General features: G+C 48.2%; 8 protein-coding genes across 8 annotated transcripts; 4 read left to right on the top strand and 4 right to left on the bottom strand.

Moving 5' to 3' along the window:
- Positions 1-608: 608 nt before the first annotated feature.
- Positions 609-3,053, top strand: LY89DRAFT_664357 (TRP-domain-containing protein; the record flags this gene model as incomplete). Its single annotated transcript, XM_018212763.1, has 4 exons — positions 609-823; positions 876-2,248; positions 2,299-2,571; positions 2,623-3,053. 4 exons carry the CDS (start codon positions 609-611, stop codon positions 3,051-3,053), a joined length of 2,292 nt encoding a protein of 763 aa, XP_018076902.1.
- A 2,148-nt stretch (positions 3,054-5,201) lies between these two features.
- On the bottom strand, positions 5,202-6,411 carry LY89DRAFT_303129 (uncharacterized protein). The gene is made up of 3 exons (XM_018206587.1): positions 6,349-6,411; positions 5,966-6,293; positions 5,202-5,888 (listed from the first exon to the last, which is right to left on the bottom strand). Exons 2-3 carry the CDS (start codon positions 6,252-6,254, stop codon positions 5,416-5,418), a joined length of 762 nt encoding a protein of 253 aa, XP_018076901.1. The 5' UTR covers positions 6,255-6,293; positions 6,349-6,411; the 3' UTR covers positions 5,202-5,415.
- LY89DRAFT_303124 (uncharacterized protein) lies at positions 6,327-7,060 on the top strand. The gene has a single exon (XM_018206586.1). It carries the CDS (start codon positions 6,515-6,517, stop codon positions 6,893-6,895), a length of 381 nt encoding a protein of 126 aa, XP_018076900.1. The 5' UTR covers positions 6,327-6,514; the 3' UTR covers positions 6,896-7,060.
- Positions 7,061-7,788: 728 nt separating this feature from the next.
- On the bottom strand, positions 7,789-8,410 carry LY89DRAFT_303001 (uncharacterized protein). The gene has a single exon (XM_018206583.1). The coding sequence runs from the start codon at positions 8,277-8,279 to the stop codon at positions 7,953-7,955; it is 327 nt and encodes a 108-aa protein (XP_018076899.1). The 5' UTR covers positions 8,280-8,410; the 3' UTR covers positions 7,789-7,952.
- A 614-nt stretch (positions 8,411-9,024) lies between these two features.
- Positions 9,025-9,987, top strand: LY89DRAFT_303060 (uncharacterized protein). Its single transcript, XM_018206584.1, has 4 exons — positions 9,025-9,206; positions 9,318-9,468; positions 9,694-9,821; positions 9,874-9,987. The coding sequence occupies exons 1-3, from the start codon at positions 9,169-9,171 to the stop codon at positions 9,769-9,771; spliced, it is 267 nt and encodes an 88-aa protein (XP_018076898.1). The 5' UTR covers positions 9,025-9,168; the 3' UTR covers positions 9,772-9,821; positions 9,874-9,987.
- Positions 9,962-11,366, top strand: LY89DRAFT_303080 (uncharacterized protein). The gene is made up of 2 exons (XM_018206585.1): positions 9,962-10,425; positions 10,583-11,366. The coding sequence occupies exons 1-2, from the start codon at positions 10,152-10,154 to the stop codon at positions 11,275-11,277; spliced, it is 969 nt and encodes a 322-aa protein (XP_018076897.1). The 5' UTR covers positions 9,962-10,151; the 3' UTR covers positions 11,278-11,366.
- A 1,110-nt stretch (positions 11,367-12,476) lies between these two features.
- Positions 12,477-13,989, bottom strand: LY89DRAFT_574838 (putative molybdenum cofactor sulfurase; the record flags this gene model as incomplete). The annotated part of the gene is made up of 3 exons (XM_018208765.1): positions 12,477-12,929; positions 13,029-13,858; positions 13,920-13,989. Coding segments are annotated over 3 exons (1,353 nt in total), but the record flags the coding sequence as incomplete, so codon positions are not given.
- A 1,668-nt stretch (positions 13,990-15,657) lies between these two features.
- Positions 15,658-18,219, bottom strand: LY89DRAFT_714322 (uncharacterized protein). The gene is made up of 6 exons (XM_018218121.1): positions 17,808-18,219; positions 17,245-17,714; positions 17,130-17,170; positions 16,676-17,100; positions 16,486-16,517; positions 15,658-16,428 (listed from the first exon to the last, which is right to left on the bottom strand). Exons 1-6 carry the CDS (start codon positions 17,975-17,977, stop codon positions 15,935-15,937), a joined length of 1,632 nt encoding a protein of 543 aa, XP_018076895.1. The 5' UTR covers positions 17,978-18,219; the 3' UTR covers positions 15,658-15,934.
- Between the last annotated feature and the right edge of the window lie 1,011 nt (positions 18,220-19,230).

The raw sequence follows: 19,230 nt of genomic DNA, 5'->3' as shown, positions 1-19,230 counted from the left end.
CCTGGCATGCACCAGCCGAAGAAAAGAGCGATGATGGATGGACCAGGTCTAAGTCCAGGTCCATGGCCAAGTCTTTTTGTCTTGCACATCTTGGAGACGTTGACTTGGACCCCCGAGATCTCCTCCTCTCCTTCCTCACCACACGTTCGTTCTCTCCTGCTTTTGTTTGCTCAGTCCGAGTGTTTGTGCCAGTGTGTCACCTCTCTTTGACCTTTTGAACACCATCGTTTCCGTCTGTGCTTTCCAGCGTCACCAAACAACACCTCACAGTGCTATCCAGTCTTTCCGTCTCTCGCTTTCCCCTCGATCAGTCGAAGCCCACACCAATCGACAGCTTCGATCTCAAACGTTTCCTATCTTTGACCTTTCCTCCATTCTTTCCAGGTAGACCCTCGGCCATCTTCAGCTCACTTACATCACTTTAACAATACTTGCGGCCTCGAGCAAAACTCGAATCGGACCTACCGATATCTGACGAATTTCTCTATAAACAATTACATACGGGTGGAAATATTTGAGCGATTGAGGCATATAGAGGGCGTGAAAACAAACATATAAACGGGGGAGGTTCAACAAGTTTCTGCAACGGTCTCGTTGCTTTCGACAAAATGTTACGACAAATTTCCTCGTCGACTATTTCCTTATTGTTACTCGCAACCCTCTCGGGCAGAGGTCTCGCAGATCAGATCCTCCAAACGTCAGGGTTCAGTACATGTTTATCAGGTTCAAACATCACGGTCCAGAATCTCAACATAGAATACAACAATGATGCAAAAACAGTCACTTTCGATGTAGCAGGGACTAGTGCTACGACTATGAACGTGTAGGAACTTTCCTGCCAGACTTGAAGGTTGCAGATTGCTAACGATATGCAGCACGGCAACTTTGAATGTGACGGCCTATGGAATATCTGTTTACTCAAACACCTTCAACCCCTGCGCTGATTCAACATATGTCGAGCAGTTATGCCCTGTTCCATCAGGCACGTTTTCCGCCTCCGGTACTCAATCAATTCCTTCCTCGTACGCATCAATGATCCCATCGATTGCTTTCAGTGTTCCGGACATTGCCGCACAAGCAACAATGGAGCTCAAAGCTCTTGATACAGGAGAGGATGTAGCTTGTATAACATCAAGTGTTAGCAATGGAAAGACTGTCAGTGTTGCTGCCGTCTCATATATCGCAGCAGGCGTGGCAGGTGCAGCTCTTCTTGTTACAGGAGCATCCGCACTTGGTGCAGCAGCTAGTGGCGGAAGTACAGCAGGATCAGGAACGATGAGCCCATCATTCACGGAAGTTTTCACCTGGTTCCAAGGCATTGCTATGAATGGTATGATGTCCGTCAACTACCCGACAGTCTACCGAAGCTTCACAAAAAACTTCGGATTCTCTACCGGCATTATTCCTTGGACGGCCATGCAGACGTCTATTGATAACTTCCGAGCCGCGACTGGTGGCAACTTAACGGCGGACAGCGTTCAGTATCTGCAGAATGCCACTCTCGTATTTGGAGACGGATCTTCAACTACGGTGTCAAGGAGAGCTTACAATCAGTTCATGAATGGAATGATGGTAGCTCGGGACTCTATTTCCACCAGCACAAGCAATACTACCACTGCGGGTTCATCGAACTCGACTTCCACAATTGAGACGACAGTTGCTGGTATCAAGGCATATGTTGAAGAGCTTTCGGTTCCTCAAGCAAACACCTTCATGACTGTCCTCTTGATTGTCGCCTGTGTTATTGCTGCTATTGCTGTGGGTATCCTGTTCTTCAAGGTCGTCCTTGAGACCTGGGCTCTTTTCGGATCTTTCCCCAAGGGTCTGATTGGTTTCAGAAAGCATTACTGGGGTACCATGGCACGAGCTATTGTCCAATTAATTTTGGTACTCTACGGAGTCTGGGTGCTCTACTGTATCTTTCAATTCACTCATGGAGACTCCTGGGCAGCAAAACTTCTCGCCGGTATCACGCTCGCGCTTTTTACTGCTGTCCTTGCCTTCTTCACGTTCAAGATTTGGCAAACAGCTAAACGCCTAAAGGCGATGGAAGGCGATGCGTCCGGCTTATACGAGAACAAGGACTTTTGGCTCAAGTATAGTCTCTTCTACGACTCTTACAAGAAGGACTTTTGGTGGTTGTTCGTACCAGCTATTATTTATATGTTCGCCAAGGGCTGTGTTTTGGCTGCTGCTGATGGACATGGACTTACCCAAACTATTGCTCAACTTGTCATTGAGTGTCTTAGTAAGCCAAGAATATCGAATCCATCCGAGTCAATACTAATAAATCTCCAGTGCTGGGACTTCTGATCTGGAACCGCCCCTACGAGAGACGCTCCGGAAACGTGATCAATATCTTCATTCAAATAGTTCGAGCCCTCTCTGTAGTCTGTATTCTGGTCTTCGTCGAAGAGCTCGGCATCGCTCAGACAACTCAAACGGTCACTGGTGTGGTCCTCATTGCCGTACAGTCCGTTTTGACTGGTGTCCTCGCAATTCTTATTGCCGTAAACGCCATCATCATGTGCTGCAAAGAGAACCCCCACCGCAAGCGTCGCAAGGAAGCTGGTAAGTCTCCTCCTTTTAACCTCACCTTCTCTTATGCTAACACGACACCAGAAAAACTCAACCGCGATCTGGACAATCTCACCCCGCTCGACGCCCGCAACTCGCTTCTCATGGACCCCACAAAGCTAAACTCTTCCACAACCTACGACCATGACCCAAAACACCCACTCACAAAAACGGTATCCGAGAATGACAGCTTTCTCAACGAGCCCGCAAACCCATACTCAAATGCAACACCCATGCGACCATTCACTCCCCAATCTAGCGTGGCAAGACCATACACACCAGAAGGGTACAGGATGGAGATTCAAAGACCATTCACGGCGGGTAGTCACAGGACACTGCACTCAATGGAGAGCCGAGAAAATCTCGTCCAAGGAGCCGCATCGTTGGGTGGTGTAGAAGGAAGTCCGCCCAGAGTGCCAAGGGTACCGAACCAATACGCTGCCGGTGGTGGAGGATATAGAGGCGTTGCCTACTAAATTCCAGAACTGAATATAGACAAGGCTGGACCAACACAAATAACGGATCTCCTTGGTTTTTGCTTGCATTAGCGATTGGGTATCATACATGTACAGGAACTAGATAAACGGAGGGAGATGTACGTGGTTGGTGGTCGGTGGTTGTATTTCTGGGTGGATATCTTTTTATATTTATATTTTTAGTTTATGATGGCAGTGCGCCGAAAATGGGATTTGTATATTGTTCGACCCCTTCTCTTCTATATGCATGCGAGTGAGTTGTTTGCCTGAGAGTCGCAAGTGCGAAGATGTTTCTTGCTTGAGTGAGGTTTGCAATGTCCTCGTTTCCAGTACATTATTTCACTACCCAATCTTCAGTCATGCTGCTTAACATTCCCACTCCAATGATTGAAGCGGAAAAGTATTCATGTTCTCCTCAATCAGCCGCTCAGCTCACTCTCACATCTTGGACTATTATGAAAACTTACAAGCAATCCCATAAAACGTGCATCCTTTCTCCATCCTTCACTGGGATAGGAGCCAAACACTGCCAATACCATTTCCCCCTTTCAGTCTATAGTCTCTCTTACAAGTGTACCAAGATACGCCTTAGTCCTACAAGTCACAAGGCCGGAATATAGTCGCTATCCATGCGATAATCCTTGCTTGAACAATCACTAGACCTGTCATCGCTGCGATTATTGTCTATTCCGGCGTTGGGATCTTGCGAATTTATACGAGTAAAGGGATGGGAATCGTCCTCAGCTTTAGGTCGTTGTCTTTCTTTCCGCCTGCGCGAGATCTTGTTTAGTATAAATTCGTATTCTCTAACTTCGTCCTCCTTCATTTGGAGAAACTAGAATCTGAGTCTTCACGTACTAGTTCTTGTTTATCTCCGCCAAGAGAGATAGATAATAGTAGTCATATTACGTGGTCTCCCGGCTGTTCCTTGCCTCTCGGTCTTTGCTATCCATTGCTATCCGTTCGGCTCAATATCTTCATAAAGGAGGTCGCTACAGAAAACAAGTACACACTCTACGAGCAGATGTGCACTTGCTTGTTGATAGAAATTCACCCAGGGAGAGATGTTTCCACTGAGTCACAAGACAAGGTAGCGAAGTATGGTTTCGTTTTCAGAACAGAGGTCATTGTTTCGAGCTTTTGTGTTGAGGTTTCTGTATAGCTTAAGTGAACGGGTTATTGAGTTCTTGTTCATATGCGGCCAAACACTTAAACAAGCTCCAAGCAATCAAATCAACATGATGGACACTCATCATCTGGCAGTCAATACAAAACTCACCTCGAACACCCTCATTTCAGACAAGCCTCCCATCCGATAAAGCAAGTGAGCCATCACCCAAGAACCACGGCAGGTGAAAAAGATAACAAGAAAATCCCAATCTCGCCCCCTCTCATCAAATCCCGTATCAACTTCCCATCTCAAAAGAACCCCCCTCAAGATAAAAGACCTCCCAAGTCTCACCTCCCTCCAAACCCCATACCAAAGATAACACCACACACATCCCAAGTCTCGAACCCTCCTCCCTCCCGAACCTCCTCAATATATCTCCATCATTGCCATCCCATCCTCCCTACCTCCCCTCCTATCTCCCCTCCTCTCTCTCACCCCCACCCCACCTCTAACCCCTCTAACCCAAATCTCCCCTCCCCTCCAACACACCTCGCAAGAACCTTATCTCTCCCCCCCTCTCCCCCCCTCCCCCCCCTCCCGTGCCGTCATTCCCACCCAACCACTCACTCCCCCGTTTCATTTCACACCTTCACCAATCGCGCACCCCTCTATCCGGCCCCCCACAGCCAAGACAAGGGTTCCTCACAACAAGTGAAACGTGCGCCGCACAGACGCACGGCATGCCAGATGGGTTGAATGGTCTTGGCGGTGTGAAACCAGGGGCTCGGTACCAGGGCTGGCATTGGTTTTAGTGGAGTGGATGGGACGCTGGGCTCGGATGGGTCGGTCCCTTGGTGGTGAGGCTCGTGGGGATCAGGTTGCGCTTTTATGGTGGGCCGGGGTAGAGAGGGAGCTTAAAATGTTTAAGCTTGAGTTTTTGAGGGAGTTTGGTGAGGTTGTATTCACGACCGGAGAAAGCGGCAGGGCACATTCACATTCACAAGCAGCAAAGAAAACAATAAGTAATTTTGAAAATTTTCCATAGTATGAAATCTGTCCTGGTATCATAATCGCATCTCAAGCGAGCCATCGAGCAAGCGCATGTCTAATATTACATCTCTCCATCATCCATGGTCATAGACCCATTAATGTATCATTTCTTCACTTCATTCCAAAAAGGTAGTTGTTCTCTCCATAGCATTAGCATTAAACGCCCCCAAGCCACTTTCCCGTACAAAGCTCCTGCTTTGTTTACAGCAAGAGCGCGACGGTCATCGCACCAAACAGAACGGCCAAGGACGCTGTAGTCGAACTACCAGCTCCAAGACCAGTGACCTGCAGTGGCGCACTTGTCTGCGTAAGAGGCGCCGAGGTCGTCGCGCTCGAATTCGAGCTTGAACTTCCGCCACTGGAAGTAGCTGCACTCGACAACGTGAAGTTGGCACACGTAAGTCTAGTTGTGTTTGCGAAGTGTAGGGTAATGCTTCTGTTGCCGAAGAAGGCACCGATGCCGGGAAGGGTAGAAGCGAAGTCGTCGGTGTAGGTGGCGAGGAAGGGATCCGAGGTGATTTTACCGTACTTGCCGGAGAGATCGCCTACTTGGCAGGTTTGGGGAAGGGACGAGTTGCAGCCGGGGGTCTCGCCGCGGATGAAGGGATCGAGATGGCCGAGGGTGCTGGTGCAGTTTCCATCGGCGGCGACGGGGAAGGCATGGATGTGGTAGACTGGAGAAAGATGTTAGTGATTGTTGTGAAAGTGCGTGGAAAGAACAGAGCTGGTGGGAGGATAGTGGAAAACATACGGAATGGGCCACCGCTGGTAGGCAAGTTCGAGAAGCTGACTTGAAAGTCAACACCAATACCGCTGCTGCTAGCTACAGCTGCGACGGAACCCTTGACATTTCCACGAGGATCGGAGGGGTTGAAGAACTCGGTGGTGGGAAGTGTAGCTGTGTAGACCATGCCTGGCGGGTTGTTCTCGACAGTCGTGGCATTGCCCTGGATACCGGTGACAGGATTGACGTTGGTATTTTGTGCGGCGACGAGGCCGAGCAAGCCAGTCAAGCTGACTGCGAGGATGGAAGAGTACATCTTGAGGCTAATGTTCGTGATATCCGTCTTGTGTTGTGGCTGAAGACGATGTTAGCTACGTATGCCAAGACCAACCAAGCAATGAAGAACCTACCTGATCAAGACTTTTGAGAAAGTATGAGAGGATTTGGAAGCTCAATGAGGAAGAGGGACGAGGTCTTTTAAAGAAGTGTGGTACGAAACGAGTGTTGGAGAGTGGTTGTTGCAGATTAAAAGGTTGGGTATAACAAACCTGAACTAGCAGGCACGAAGGGCAATTGATGGTCACTCAGATAAACAAAATAGAAATTACCAACCTGCGCAACACCGTCATTAATAGCATTTTGGAAGGACGAGCCATGGCCCCACGACAAACAACCCTACCCGTGCGACGGTACATCTTTACCGGTCAGATGCAGGAACCCATGCAACACATGCTGCGCCCCCCCTTCGAGGAGTATTCATCGAAGTGGAAGTGCGTCGAACCTCGTCCAACCGCACACTCTCGGTGTGAGGTTGAGAGTTGTCGACCAGCGCAAGGCTGGTTGGATGACAGGCCAAGGCCGACACCGACAACGCTGCTCCCGGTCTGGCCAGGATATCGATGGATGTTTCGACTGATGCGAGGCCAGGGGCCTTTCCAGTCCCTGCACCCGATCTAGTAATCTTTGTTTGATGTTTCATGGACCACTGGACAGAGCTGTATACGAGCCCGATCAAACGGACCGGGACACTGTCGTTGATACTTGCTGACCGCAAGCGCTGCCTTTGACGCCGGTCTCCATCACCGGGCAGCTGAGCATCTCAGCATCTCAGCATCTATCCTCTTGGCATGACATATGGGATCTGGAAATGCAATGCAATGCGATTCGGAATCAAATTCAAGGCTTAAGGGATAAGTCCTGGAGCATGGCATTATGTGATTATGTGACTGACGGCTGAATGCGAGCCAGCAGTTGACGTTGCTCGGCCCCTTGCAGATAGATACTCCGTCACTCCATCGCTGAGAAGCCGCACTTCTCCCCTGCAAATGCTGTACCGGTACCAAGCTTTTCGTTTAAAATGGCTGGCGCCCTGTCAGCTTCCACCTCCGACCACCCAGAGCACAGAAAACCCCTGATTGTCTAAGCGTACCTTGGTGAGAATCACGGTCTCTGAACCAGGGATGCCTGTTGCGGTGCGGATAGACGCTCTGATCACCGCTGGCTGTCCATCCTCCTCATCCACCATTCACCCAAGATTGCCGCCAGGATATCCTATTAGAGCCATTTACTGTACTTGCCGAACAAGTTTGTTTCACGTCTCCACCCTACAGTACGAATCTGGATGTTTTACCGCCAAGAGAAGATCAGCAAGCGAGGTCACTTTTCTGGCCTCTGGGAGTATTTAAAGAAGTGATATAAATATATTACCGCATTTCTATTTCCTGTCGATGCTAGACTAGACATTCCAATCACAATCAAACAGATGTAGACGTACTCTCTATCGACGCAGAGACATCTCATTATTCAGTCATTTGCGATCCGGGTGCACATGCTGCCGAACAAAAGAGGTGTCTCCCTCGGTTCCCACCAAATCCGTACTCCTGGTTTCACAATTGCCCATCATGACTACAGTAGCAATCTAGGTCCATGCTCGCTCGCTCTTGCCCTCCCCAGTGCAGATTTCGGAACGATTGACAGTTTTCCTGTCTGATCGCCATAGATCCCCCATTGAGCGTCAGACAAGCTTTCCTGTCAAACCATACGTAAGGTGCCATTCTTCGCTTTGTGCGCGCAATTCGTTCGGTCCCGGGTCACGCATTGAAGACCCTAAAGCTTGTTTAATCCGACGGGTATTCATCCATGTGAAGAACTTAAATCTACCAGATATGGAAGGGATGTGGTTCTCGGCCGGGAATTTCTTGCCGGGCATGTGAGATAGACCCTGAAGCACGAGGTGTGCCAAGACATGTAGGGCTGATGGGAGGAAAGTGAAGGATGTAGTTGCCTGTGTTGAACACAACAGAGAGATGTGTGCAGCTAGCAGAGAAAGGTTGAAAGTCATGTGCGATCAGGGACTTTGTAATTTCGGTATTTGATGAAGAAATATATATGGTAGAGGCGAACTTAGCCTCACTCTCATTTTGCGGGGAACCTGGAAATGAAATCCAAATTATCCAAACATCTACCTCGATCGAGAAGAGAATATATGAGTCCAATATAAAGCTCTCAAATGATGTTTAGAATTCGCATTTGATTCAAACAATTCAAAGATGACGGCGACGAACTCTAGCAAGGATACCCACCGTAAGCGATCTAAACATAATCAGCAGAAGCAGAAGAAGACGTGCATGAAACAGAAAAAGGAACTCCAAATTCTGGAATGTCCGAAGGTACGTTCGTACTCCAGAGGCTCCTCTCGCTTCCGTCTGGCTTCCGTCTGCAAAAAAGTCGTCCTAATTAACCTCAGGAAATGATATCCGTCAGGATTTCGAGCTTTCCCACACAGTATGAGATTCCAATCTTGAAGTATCGATGAATGGCAGAGCTTGCGATGCGCATCAGAAATCCGAAAGTTCCGAACTTTGATTGAGATTTTGTAACTCAGAGTCCAATGCGTCCACATCTGAATCATCCTTTCTGGAGGCAAATCACTCTGCAGCATGATGAATTGTTATAACGTCAAGCTTGGGAACAGACATTCATGCCGAAGTTAAGATCTCATCTCAAAAACTCAAGCCTCAGACTGCCAAGACCAAGCTTGCTGCCTGAAATTCAAGTCCACAACAAGCTCTAGCGAACTGCATCATCGTTAGCGCAACATACCTATCATCCTAGCAGAACCTCACGACGACATCTTTCAGCCTCCTCAGTCCACAACCACTGACCAGCTCGCCGTACCGATCATCTCCGAGTCTTCCACTCGTTCAACAACTCCTCCATCATCCGCAAACATGAAGCCCGTCATAGGAGTATTCCAGGCATGGTTCTGGTTCGTACTCCATCCACTCCACCATCATTCCATCTTTCGCCTCAACTCAAGCTGCTGTACTATGCTGTGCCAGATGGGATGAAAGACTTAAGCTAATTTATCATCATGCAGCATCGTCGTCAGCGTCTTCGCCATTGTGATCCTTTCAGTGATCGGTGCCCTGTTCCAATCGAACCACCACTCGATGACCGGCTCGATGGATGATCCAGAACACCCCAAGGCAGTAGCTGCTACTGTTTTCTCTGCTGTTATCATATACGCTGTACGCTATCATCTCCTACCTCCTCCAATGTTCCCTACCTTGAATATAATTCTACATCCGAGTTCCTCAAATCGGAGAACAACCTTCATTCTTTCCCCATTCTTCCTCAACCGAGACATCCCGCCCATCTCTCAGAAGAGCAAATAGCAGACTCGAAGGAGAACAAGGACGGCATCATGACCAACAACTTCACAAAATTGCATCTGCTAACCCAATTCCCAACAGCTATTCCTCGTCGGCTGCGGTTTCCAAGCCTACCTCCACTTCCGCGAGAACCGAAAGGGCGCCATCCGAATCTCATAACCGCATACCCCCGTTCTCCCTCCCAACCAAGGGTGTTTACATAAGTACGGATTGAAGATAGAGCTTTGGAAGGCGTTTGGTGTTTCTTGGTCGTGTCGTTATATTGAGGTTTCGAGATTCGGGATTGAATTGAGATTATGCCTACATTATATCTGGTCTAAAGGATCGGCAGAGAGGCGGTGATACAATTGATAAGGGGAGTGTGAGGGAGAGGAAGTGAGATTCGGGTCTATAAGAACTTTGTTGACTGGTGGGAATGAATCAGCCTGTAATATCAACGTACAGTATTGTGCCTTTCCTACGCAAGTCCGTGGCTTTTGTTTGCTAAGTCCACCGTGTTGTCAAGCATCTGCAGCGTTTCGGTATGATTTTGCATTTGGATGTTGTATGGACAGACATCAGTTCACTTCGTTTGGTATTGTCACTACACTGCATTAGTCCTGATTTATTATCAACTTGTGAAGCTTCGAGAACTTTGCCAGTTGCAAATTTATTATTGTTTTTGGTTTTTGCTCTCCATCTGTATTACACACAGGTATTATGTTAGCACTTACTCCTTAACTGTATGGTCTTCAATAGACCTCTTGCCACCTGTGTTCCATTCTTTCTCACTATTTGCATTACATACTTGCAGCATTTTCCATCGCTTCTTGTGTAATACAACAAACTTCCTATTCTCCTTCTCACAATACCATCTACCTACTAAAATAAGTAAGACCCTACATCTCTCCTCAATTTCCCCCACTTCTCTTTTGCATAGACATCAAACAACCACCCTCACTAACAAACCATAAATCTCAGCACGTGAAAGTCCACAACAAGCCTCACTCCAAACACCCAAAAAATCAGACCACTTTTCGCGCAAGCGTGTCTCCGTCTACGCAACGCCAGTACCACACTCTTTTTCAGCAACCTCAACCAAAACCCGCGAAACCACACCAGAGAGACAAGCCAGGAGAGGATCGAAAGACGCAAGCGGAAACGGTGAATGAGGGGAAGGGGTATCGATCTATCGGAGCGTCCTGGAATGAAACAATACAACATTTCTCTCACCTCCACCTCCATAACAAGATTAAACAACAATCACATACAGTAACAACAGCCCAAACCATCGGGAACAGAGCGAAGCAAAAGCACAAGAACACCAGAAAGGGACCCACAAATCAATCAAACAGACATACTCTTCACGTCCGCAACCCAACAAAGATCCTCACCTTCACGGAACAGCGTCCCAGAACGGAGAGCGTGAGCAGTCGATCGAATGTTCTGTTTGACACGCATCACCAACTTTCAGTCACTACCCAAACAAAACTCCTAAGCCCCGCTGCGACGCACTGGCAACAAGCACGAACACGAGCGGATACAGAAATGATCTACCGTTACTCTCTGCTCAGATCGAAGGAAACATCATCTCAACACCCTTTCACTCTCAATACAACCAACATCACATCAGCAAACCAGCCGAGAATGAAAAAAAGGAGAAGTGTAAGCGGAGCGAGAAAATAGGAGGTCCAAGTGTGCACAGCCCCATCTATTGGTACAAAATCCACGGTCCTGGTGGTCTTACCTCCAAGTCCAACGTCCACACTTGTCGACTTTCAAAAGTTCACGCAAAGGGTATCTCAAGCAGACTATCTGTCGCGAAGAGATGTTCAAGTACATATTACTATTTATACGGCATCAATGCTCGGAAGTAACCAATACTTGACAATAACCAAAACTCATCTCTTGTTCCGACAGCAATATTCGTCAACCGCAGTTCCGGAACGCGAAAACGGTAACCACCAAACAACGCTCCACCAACATCATCCTCCACGAAATAGTATACACAGCAATAAGCCCAACAACGATAAATGCAACATGTCCAACGCCAACGCCAACACCACTACCAGAAACTTTCCCAGCATTTTATGACCACAACACCGTTTAAATGCCCCACTCAGCCTCCCAACGCCCAACTTTTTTTCCCAGTTTCAAATATACAAATTTCCTCCGCTCGAGCACATTTCTGTACAAGAACCAATATTAGCCAAAATGATTGCAAGATAGAAACGAAAGGCATGGATCGAGGACACGAAAAACAAAAATGGTCATCTATCCGAGCGTGTCTCCAAAATCTCCTTGCTCCGAGTGTTCTTCCGACCCTTGAAGAATCGCATCAGACCTGGCTTCTTCATTGGAGCAGCCATAGTGCCTGTACCCGTACCTGCAAGGTATGGCTGGCTTTGGCTGCTGTTTATGAAGGCTCTTCCACCATTGCCATTGTTGTACAAATGCATGCTCTCAACAGGAACTTGAACCAGGTGCTGAGCTGAGTTTGGTCGTCGCATGATAGTCGATTGGGCTCCATATTGCTGTACATCAGCCTGACTAGTAGCAGTGCCTGGTCTTGACTGATAAAACGACGGGACGGGTGCGAATACGACGGTTGGCTTGGCGGTTCTCAGATTGGGAGTACTGGTCATAGCGTGGACTTGGTTATGTGCCAGTGCAGAACTACTACCTCCACCATTTCCTCCATGGGACTTGCCACTACCACTATCGAAACCGCTGTCAAAACTGGGACTGATCGGAGCAGGTCCTGCACCCCAGTTGAGGTTAAGGTCATTGAACCTCGTGAGCTGCAGTACCCGCTCAGTCTCCACATATTCCGAGTCCAAAAAATTTAGGAAAGTGTCGACATCTTTGATAGTGCTCATGGCGCCCAAGCTTACTCGAACTACACCAGTTGGCTTGCCATTAATGTTGTCCAAGCCGGGCTCTCCGCAGCGATGACCTTGGCTCCAGGCACGCATGAATTGCCATGGCTCAATCTTGAGATAGCTGGAAATGCCACCTGAATTGCAGAGGCCACCAGAGCGCAAGTATATTCCATGGGTGTTAGCTTGGCCTTCAACGAAACTATGACCAAGATAGTTGCCATCGGAACGAACAAGATTAAAAGCAATCGTTCCTCCTTGAGTTTCAGGATTGCCATATATACTTCGTTCCGGAACGTCGTTGTAAATGACGCAGAGTGGTTGACCGTTGTAGTGCGTAAGGCTTGTCATTCCATGGTAGAGACGAAAGGCAAGGTATGATGTGTGCTGCGATACCTTCTTCATTGAGCCGTATAGTCTGTTATGTACGTCAATCGCGCAACCCAGTGCAAGTATGTTCTGTTTGAGTATTTGTCAGCAATTGTTATCGACAGTCAATTATTCTTTGCAATTTACAAGTAAACTGGAATTCGGAGCATGCTGGAACGGACAACTTACGTGGAATGGTAAAGTTCCATCCTCAAGGTTGTCGTGCAGACTATCGTGCTTCTTTTGACGAGTAGGCTTTCCAATAACTGTCAGACCGTTCACGGTACCACCTCCAAAGTATTTTCTCCACGAGAGAATATGGCCAGAATTCTTGCGAATAATCAAGCCACCGAGATCGGGGAAGCCAAAGATCTTGTAGAAGGACAAGGCTGTAAAGTCTGGCGCCGATTCTGGATCGCTGAGGTCGATCTGTGCTGTGGTTGCAAGAGCGGCAGCATCAAGGAGCGTATAAGAATTTTGGTGCAGTGGCGCAGTTGAGTGTCGAAGCTTCTTGGACCAATTCAATGGCAAGCGTCGACCTGTCATATTGGATTGTCCAGGATATGCGAAGAGACATGGAAGTGCCCCCGCATTAGTAACATCACCGACTGCTCTGGGGTCATTGAGCCACTTTTCGACATCGTCGTCATTCAAGAAGCAATGACTTGTCCCCTTGGTGAGTTCACGAATACCTACGATGCTGGTATGCGCGTCCTTATGATATCCATACCAAAAGGTCCCAGGCGAGCTACCATCCCCCAGGTCACGGAAAGCTTCTCCAACCAGCTTGATAGATGCTGTGGCGTTTTGTGTGAAGATCAGGTCAAAGTGCTCCGGGTCCGCTTTGAAGAAGGCCAAAGCTTGGAGCCGGATAGTGTCAACCATATGGCCGGAGAGCGCAGCTGGAGTAGACGCAGAGTGAGGGTTGCCGTATAGGTTGGCAATCATCTTGGCAGAGAAGTCTTCGATCAGACTCTTTGCATAGATGGTAGTTCCACCGTGGTCAAGGTAAGTCTTGCCTGCAAAACGCGTTGGCTCAATGAAAAAAATCCTATATAAGGACTGAAATTTTTGGCTTACCAGTCATCATGGGATACTCAATGTCACGAAAAACATCAACTTGATCATTGTAGGCTGCAGGAGCAGCCATTATTGGGTTCGTGGCCGGTGACGAGGTACGTGAGAAACGCGAATTCCTCCAGTGACGTGTGCCGCTGGAGAACGAATTCTCAGTCCTCAATTCGAGGGGCGTGACTTTCGATGAAACCGACTTAGTCTCGAAGAAAGAGTTGGGAGGTGAGGAAGATGCAGTTGGTGAGTCGGGAGGTGGCGTGTGTTGTTGCTTGAGAAGTCTAATCTGGCTTTGGAAGGCAAGCTCGCGTGCTTCGGCCTCGCGTTCGTGCTCACAGTTGGGACCGCAAGTGCGGTGGATCCCCGAAGAGGAAGGATCGATCGAGTGTTCCCTTCAAAGAGTTAATTGGTGGTCTATTTGCTGTATTTTAATGGGATTGACATTGATGCAATACTCATTTTCAGTTACAGTGTGATGTGTATTACGCTCCGAAGATCGAGACTTGACTTAGTCAATTACCCAAAAGTCCCAATCCTGCAATCAAATACTTGATCTCTCCTCCATCAACGTGACGCTGAACAATAGTAGATTGTGCTCAGCTTATTGATGACGTGAAGCTCAACTTGATGATATAATCCAAACGAACAGCGAATAACAAATAATATTAAAACCCTGTCCAACAATGAAAAGACGTTGAAATATAAATCTGTCAGCGTTCACCAGATTCCGTAAGACTTCCCATTTCACGTACGGACATCCCCAGCTCTTCTTATAAATGTTGCCCCCAACAGCCCCCCCCCAGCCAGCGGGGCGAAGAATGAAGCAAGCAACCCACATTCCCCTTGCCCCGGCACCACCTGCAAGGTAATATTGTCGGATGAAGCCGGTTATGTGCCAGTAATAAGACGCCCCCAGTTTTGAGAAATCCGGGGATTCGTCCTTTCGCAAGCGGCCGCGGCTTGGATGAAAGATGATCCAAGATCCAACACCCCATAACAAGGGGTGTGGTGTCTGTCCATCGCGAAAGGATTACACGCACGTACCGTATTGCGATGGGGGGCCGCTGGCCAGACTGACTACCTAATTCGTCATTGGCGAAGAATGCATGCGGCGGCGGGCTGCTGCAAGAATGAAATAGTTTGGTAGGTAGGTACTGTACGAAGTAAGGTTAGGTCGAACCCGAACCTGTCTTGATCGTCCTGCATAGAATCTTTGGGTTGTCCTTGCTGAATTGGAACACCTGCTCGCTAGGTTACCACCGAGCCGAGCAGAGCAGTGGATCTTTTTCCTGCAGGTATTCGTTGTTACCACAAGACACGGGCTGGAATGGTTGCTGCTGCACGAGCGAATGTGGCAGGTAGGTTATTGATCGACCACATGCAAACCCCCCCCCATGCTCGTCCGCATCTTTGGGAAAATGGCAGCGGGAAAGAGCACAGACTGCCGCGTCGGAGCGGAATGCTGCGTTGCGCTGGATGGCACAGACATTGGTGCACGGTGGAGAAGCGCATGCTGCCATGCACGCACGCACGACGGACTTCTTACTGTTTTCTACGAAGCTACGATGGAAGACTCGTCAAGTACTGTACCCAAGAGATCTGGTAAGTTCTGACTTCGCGACATAACCTTAAATATTTAGATGATGCATACACGCTCGGCTGACGGCAAAGTGATGTTGGTCATCAAAATATATGAACCATTGTATCCGGGAACTGGGGTCTGAGGTATAGCCGATGCTTCAAGGTAAAGAGGAAGTGTAGGAGGAGTACACCTCGGCCTAATTACAGCGGCTGCAGAATTGGTCAATTGCTACTCTGCATGAATCGAACACTTATCAAGAACGCCGCGCGGATTGCATCTCCATCGATCCTATTGGTACAAAGACATGCAGCTCTCTCTCCGGGAGATGCTGCGTCTAGTCCTCCAAACACAATTCGTCAATCCCAAGCCGTCCCCTCTTTAAAAAACTGCAAGCACAGAATCTCCGCCTCGTGGTTGCTCTGATCACTAGCCAGAATGCCTATCAAGCCCATATATTCCGAGCTTTCAAAGTGGAGTTGAAAACATTGTTTGCACCTTTATTTTGCTCGGCATTTCTTGTGGGTCGAGTTCTCGCCGCTGTCGAAGTAGCAGTCGCCGCAGCCACGCCGCTCACCGCCGCGTTGGTACTTCCAGATCCAGCTCCAGTTGCCTTAGCTTTGGCTTTTCCGGTTCCCGTTGCCGTCTTGCTGCCGTCTTTTTTGGTAGCAATGCTGCTAGCAGTTCCTGACGCTGCTATGCTGGTGACTGAGGACCCTGCTGTCTTGCCTTGACCCTTGGTAGCTGTCTTGCTAGTAGAAGCTGCGGTTGTGGCACTAGTGACAGCTGTAGACCCTGCTTTGATGGTCCCGTCAAGAATCTTCTGCAAGGTTGACGTGTCAATTGTAGCGGCCGTCACTACTCCATTTCCGTCGACAGTTTGTTGAACAATGTCAGTGACGTTAACGCCGAAGATTGTTGAGCATCCAAGGGAAGGGACTAGAACCAATCAGTAACTTCTCGAGGCAGCAAAATTGTCATCAAGAGGCAGCTTACCTGGACCAAAACTTGTGGCAAATCGATTGGCCCTAAACGATCAAGCGTCAGCATCAGCACACCAATTCGTATAGTTGGGGAGCACAAGCTCACGTCATAGGAGTGAGAAAATGCTCGACTTCGGGAGTAGCCTTGCGGCAACGTTGTTCCAGAAACTGCAAGAGGGGGTGAAGATCATCCGAGAACTTACAGGAAAGTAAAGAGGTTATTCGCCACATCGGCAGCAGGAGTCGTTGCTCCAATGAATAGCTTTTCGTTCAATGCAATGAAGATGCAACTTTGAGCGTATGATTGACAGTAAGTCGTTCCTGATACGTTTGCACTATCTGCTGCTTGGGGTTGACCCACACTTGCACGATAGAGGTTGGTCTTGTCAAGGGATTGAGTGACAGCTCCATTGTTGTTGATAACGGCAAAATCATCGTTCAATGGAACCAAAGCTGGTCCGGACGCGGGAGGAAATAATTGAGCTTGCAGCTCATTCAGAGCTAGACCACCAGATACACCATTGGGCGCTGTGATAGAAGAAGTTGTGAACGGCGTGCAGCCCATAGTGGGGGAGATAAAGTCGTTAACCAGGGCGTTATCTGATCCATTGGATAGGACGGTGGAGTTCTTATTCTAAGTTAGCATGGACCTCTTACATCTGCAACAGTGTTTGAGTTGTCCCAAAACATAGATAACGCTGAAGTAAATCGAAGCCTCACGGTTCCATTAAAATTGATGGAATGGTAGCAATAATCCAATGAGGCGACGTACCTGCTGCATTTGCGTCGGTGTTCTGAGCAAGTTTCTTCCCATCGATTAGAAGATACGTGGTGTCAACGTTATCACTTTGATCCATATCCACAATTCGGAAATCTCTAAGCACCGGGCATGCTTGGGCAGTCGCAGTCTTAGTGGATGTTCCTGGAGCCGGGACCTTCAGCAGACCAGCAGAGATAGCGGTCTCGGCTGCTGTGAAGAACTCCGGCGCATTGCAATAAGCAAATTGTCCAAAGATCGAGTTGTCCAGACCATTAACACAACCTTGTGTAGTGCCTAACAACGTCACAGTTGCGGCGTTTGATCCGAACCAAATACCAACTGTTGCATTCGCTGGGAGGGTAGGAACGACTGGGGCAATGAAGTCAACGCCTTCCACGTTGGCATCTTGGTTGATGAGTAATGGATGGTAGATCTGAATAGCTCCTGTCGTAGTGTCTAGAATAGCTGCTTCGATGAAAGACCTGGAACGATTAGCTCAACGAATGCACCATTTGTCCAAGCCAGTAACCGAATATATGAGATTACTTTTGAAGGATCATGGGAGTATGACTTACCCTTGTGTCTCAAACTGAGTTTGGTCACAGCCAGTTACCTTATAAGGTGTAGCGAGTCCAGTTGCTGTCAAAGGGTTTGGTGGAATTGTGATATCGCAGTTAAAAACTTGGGCATTGCTGAGGTGGGCATACAACAGCGCGGCAAGGGTGACAGAGGTTGATGAGAACATATTGAAAGTAAGGTAAGTTGAAATTTAAAGACAGTATTGAATTGAAGCAAAAGAACGTGAGGGTACACACACTTGAAAGAATGTATGAGTATCGAACGAACAGCTCAGGCAAGAAAGCAAGCCGAATCAACAGCGTAGGAGGCAAATCAGATCATGACGGAGAATGTCCTGAGAGACGAGATATAATAGATCTCCCTCCCTATGCTGTGTTTCGAGCACAGCCCAACAGAGCCCATCTGACGTTTCGGCCAGAGACGAGTACGAGGTCATAGACGAGGTTGGTTTCCGAGCTATTCTATGCCGCTGGGCATTCAAGCAAGCCTTCACGAAATCTCTGAAGCAATATCAATGCATCTGATTGATGGGGTCAAGCTTCAGGGACGAAAACAGAGAACATGAGACGACTTTGGCCATGTCAAGGCACAGAGAAGGAATGAATCGATGTTTGTGGCTTATTCAGAGACCAGATGAATGTCACCGGCCTTCACCCAGAGGATGGACGAGATCGCCAAAACGCCTCCGAAAATAAGCTTTGCCAAGTCGAGTGAAGCTTCCCCATGGGATGAGAGTCAAAAAATGGACCTAACCGCGAGATCTTTCCCTCAACAGCTGCCATCGTGTCGGCATGATCCGAGACTGGAAACTTGGGATGCAAACGCTGCGAACGTTGAGACGCAACAAGTTTGAGGATGTAGCGACGAGGCTCGTGTCTAACATTCACCTCAAGAGTGAGTGGCTGATTTCGCACCGTGTTGAGTTCCCATGGTCTCGACATCTCTTGAAACACCCGCAATATCGCTTAGATGTGCCTCCATTTGGCCCAGATAACAAGGGGTATCTGATTCCATCATTGCGTTGTAGAGTGATGCCGTCGTGTTCAGTCCGGGGCTGAAGTGTTGATCTTACATGAGGATGAAGACGTCCGCTGTGATGATGCTAAAGTCAACGTTGTGGTGGCAGTTGGTATCTAGAAGATTTTACTGTATGTCAACGGCAACCCTTGCTGACAAAGCAAAACCACCAATCACAAAGTGACCAGCTAAATTACACGATATGAGGCTGTCATGAGGGAATCTGTGTCCCTCTCATGCACATCGCTTGACGCCTTGTATGCGAGAGTATTAATAAATAGCGCATAATCATAATGTAAGATTTGTTGGCAACAGAAGGCAGCAAATCCACTGATTGTAAAGTACCCAGGACCTGAAGGACTCAACCCATTATTTTGTGTCCACAACTTCAATCGATCATTT

Source organism: Mollisia scopiformis (assembly GCF_001500285.1).
Source record: "Mollisia scopiformis unplaced genomic scaffold LY89scaffold_3, whole genome shotgun sequence".
NCBI classification, from domain to species: domain Eukaryota; kingdom Fungi; phylum Ascomycota; class Leotiomycetes; order Helotiales; family Mollisiaceae; genus Mollisia; species Mollisia scopiformis.
The sequence above is the reverse complement of the archived record's forward strand: the minus strand, read 5'-3'. Positions and strand labels throughout refer to the sequence as shown.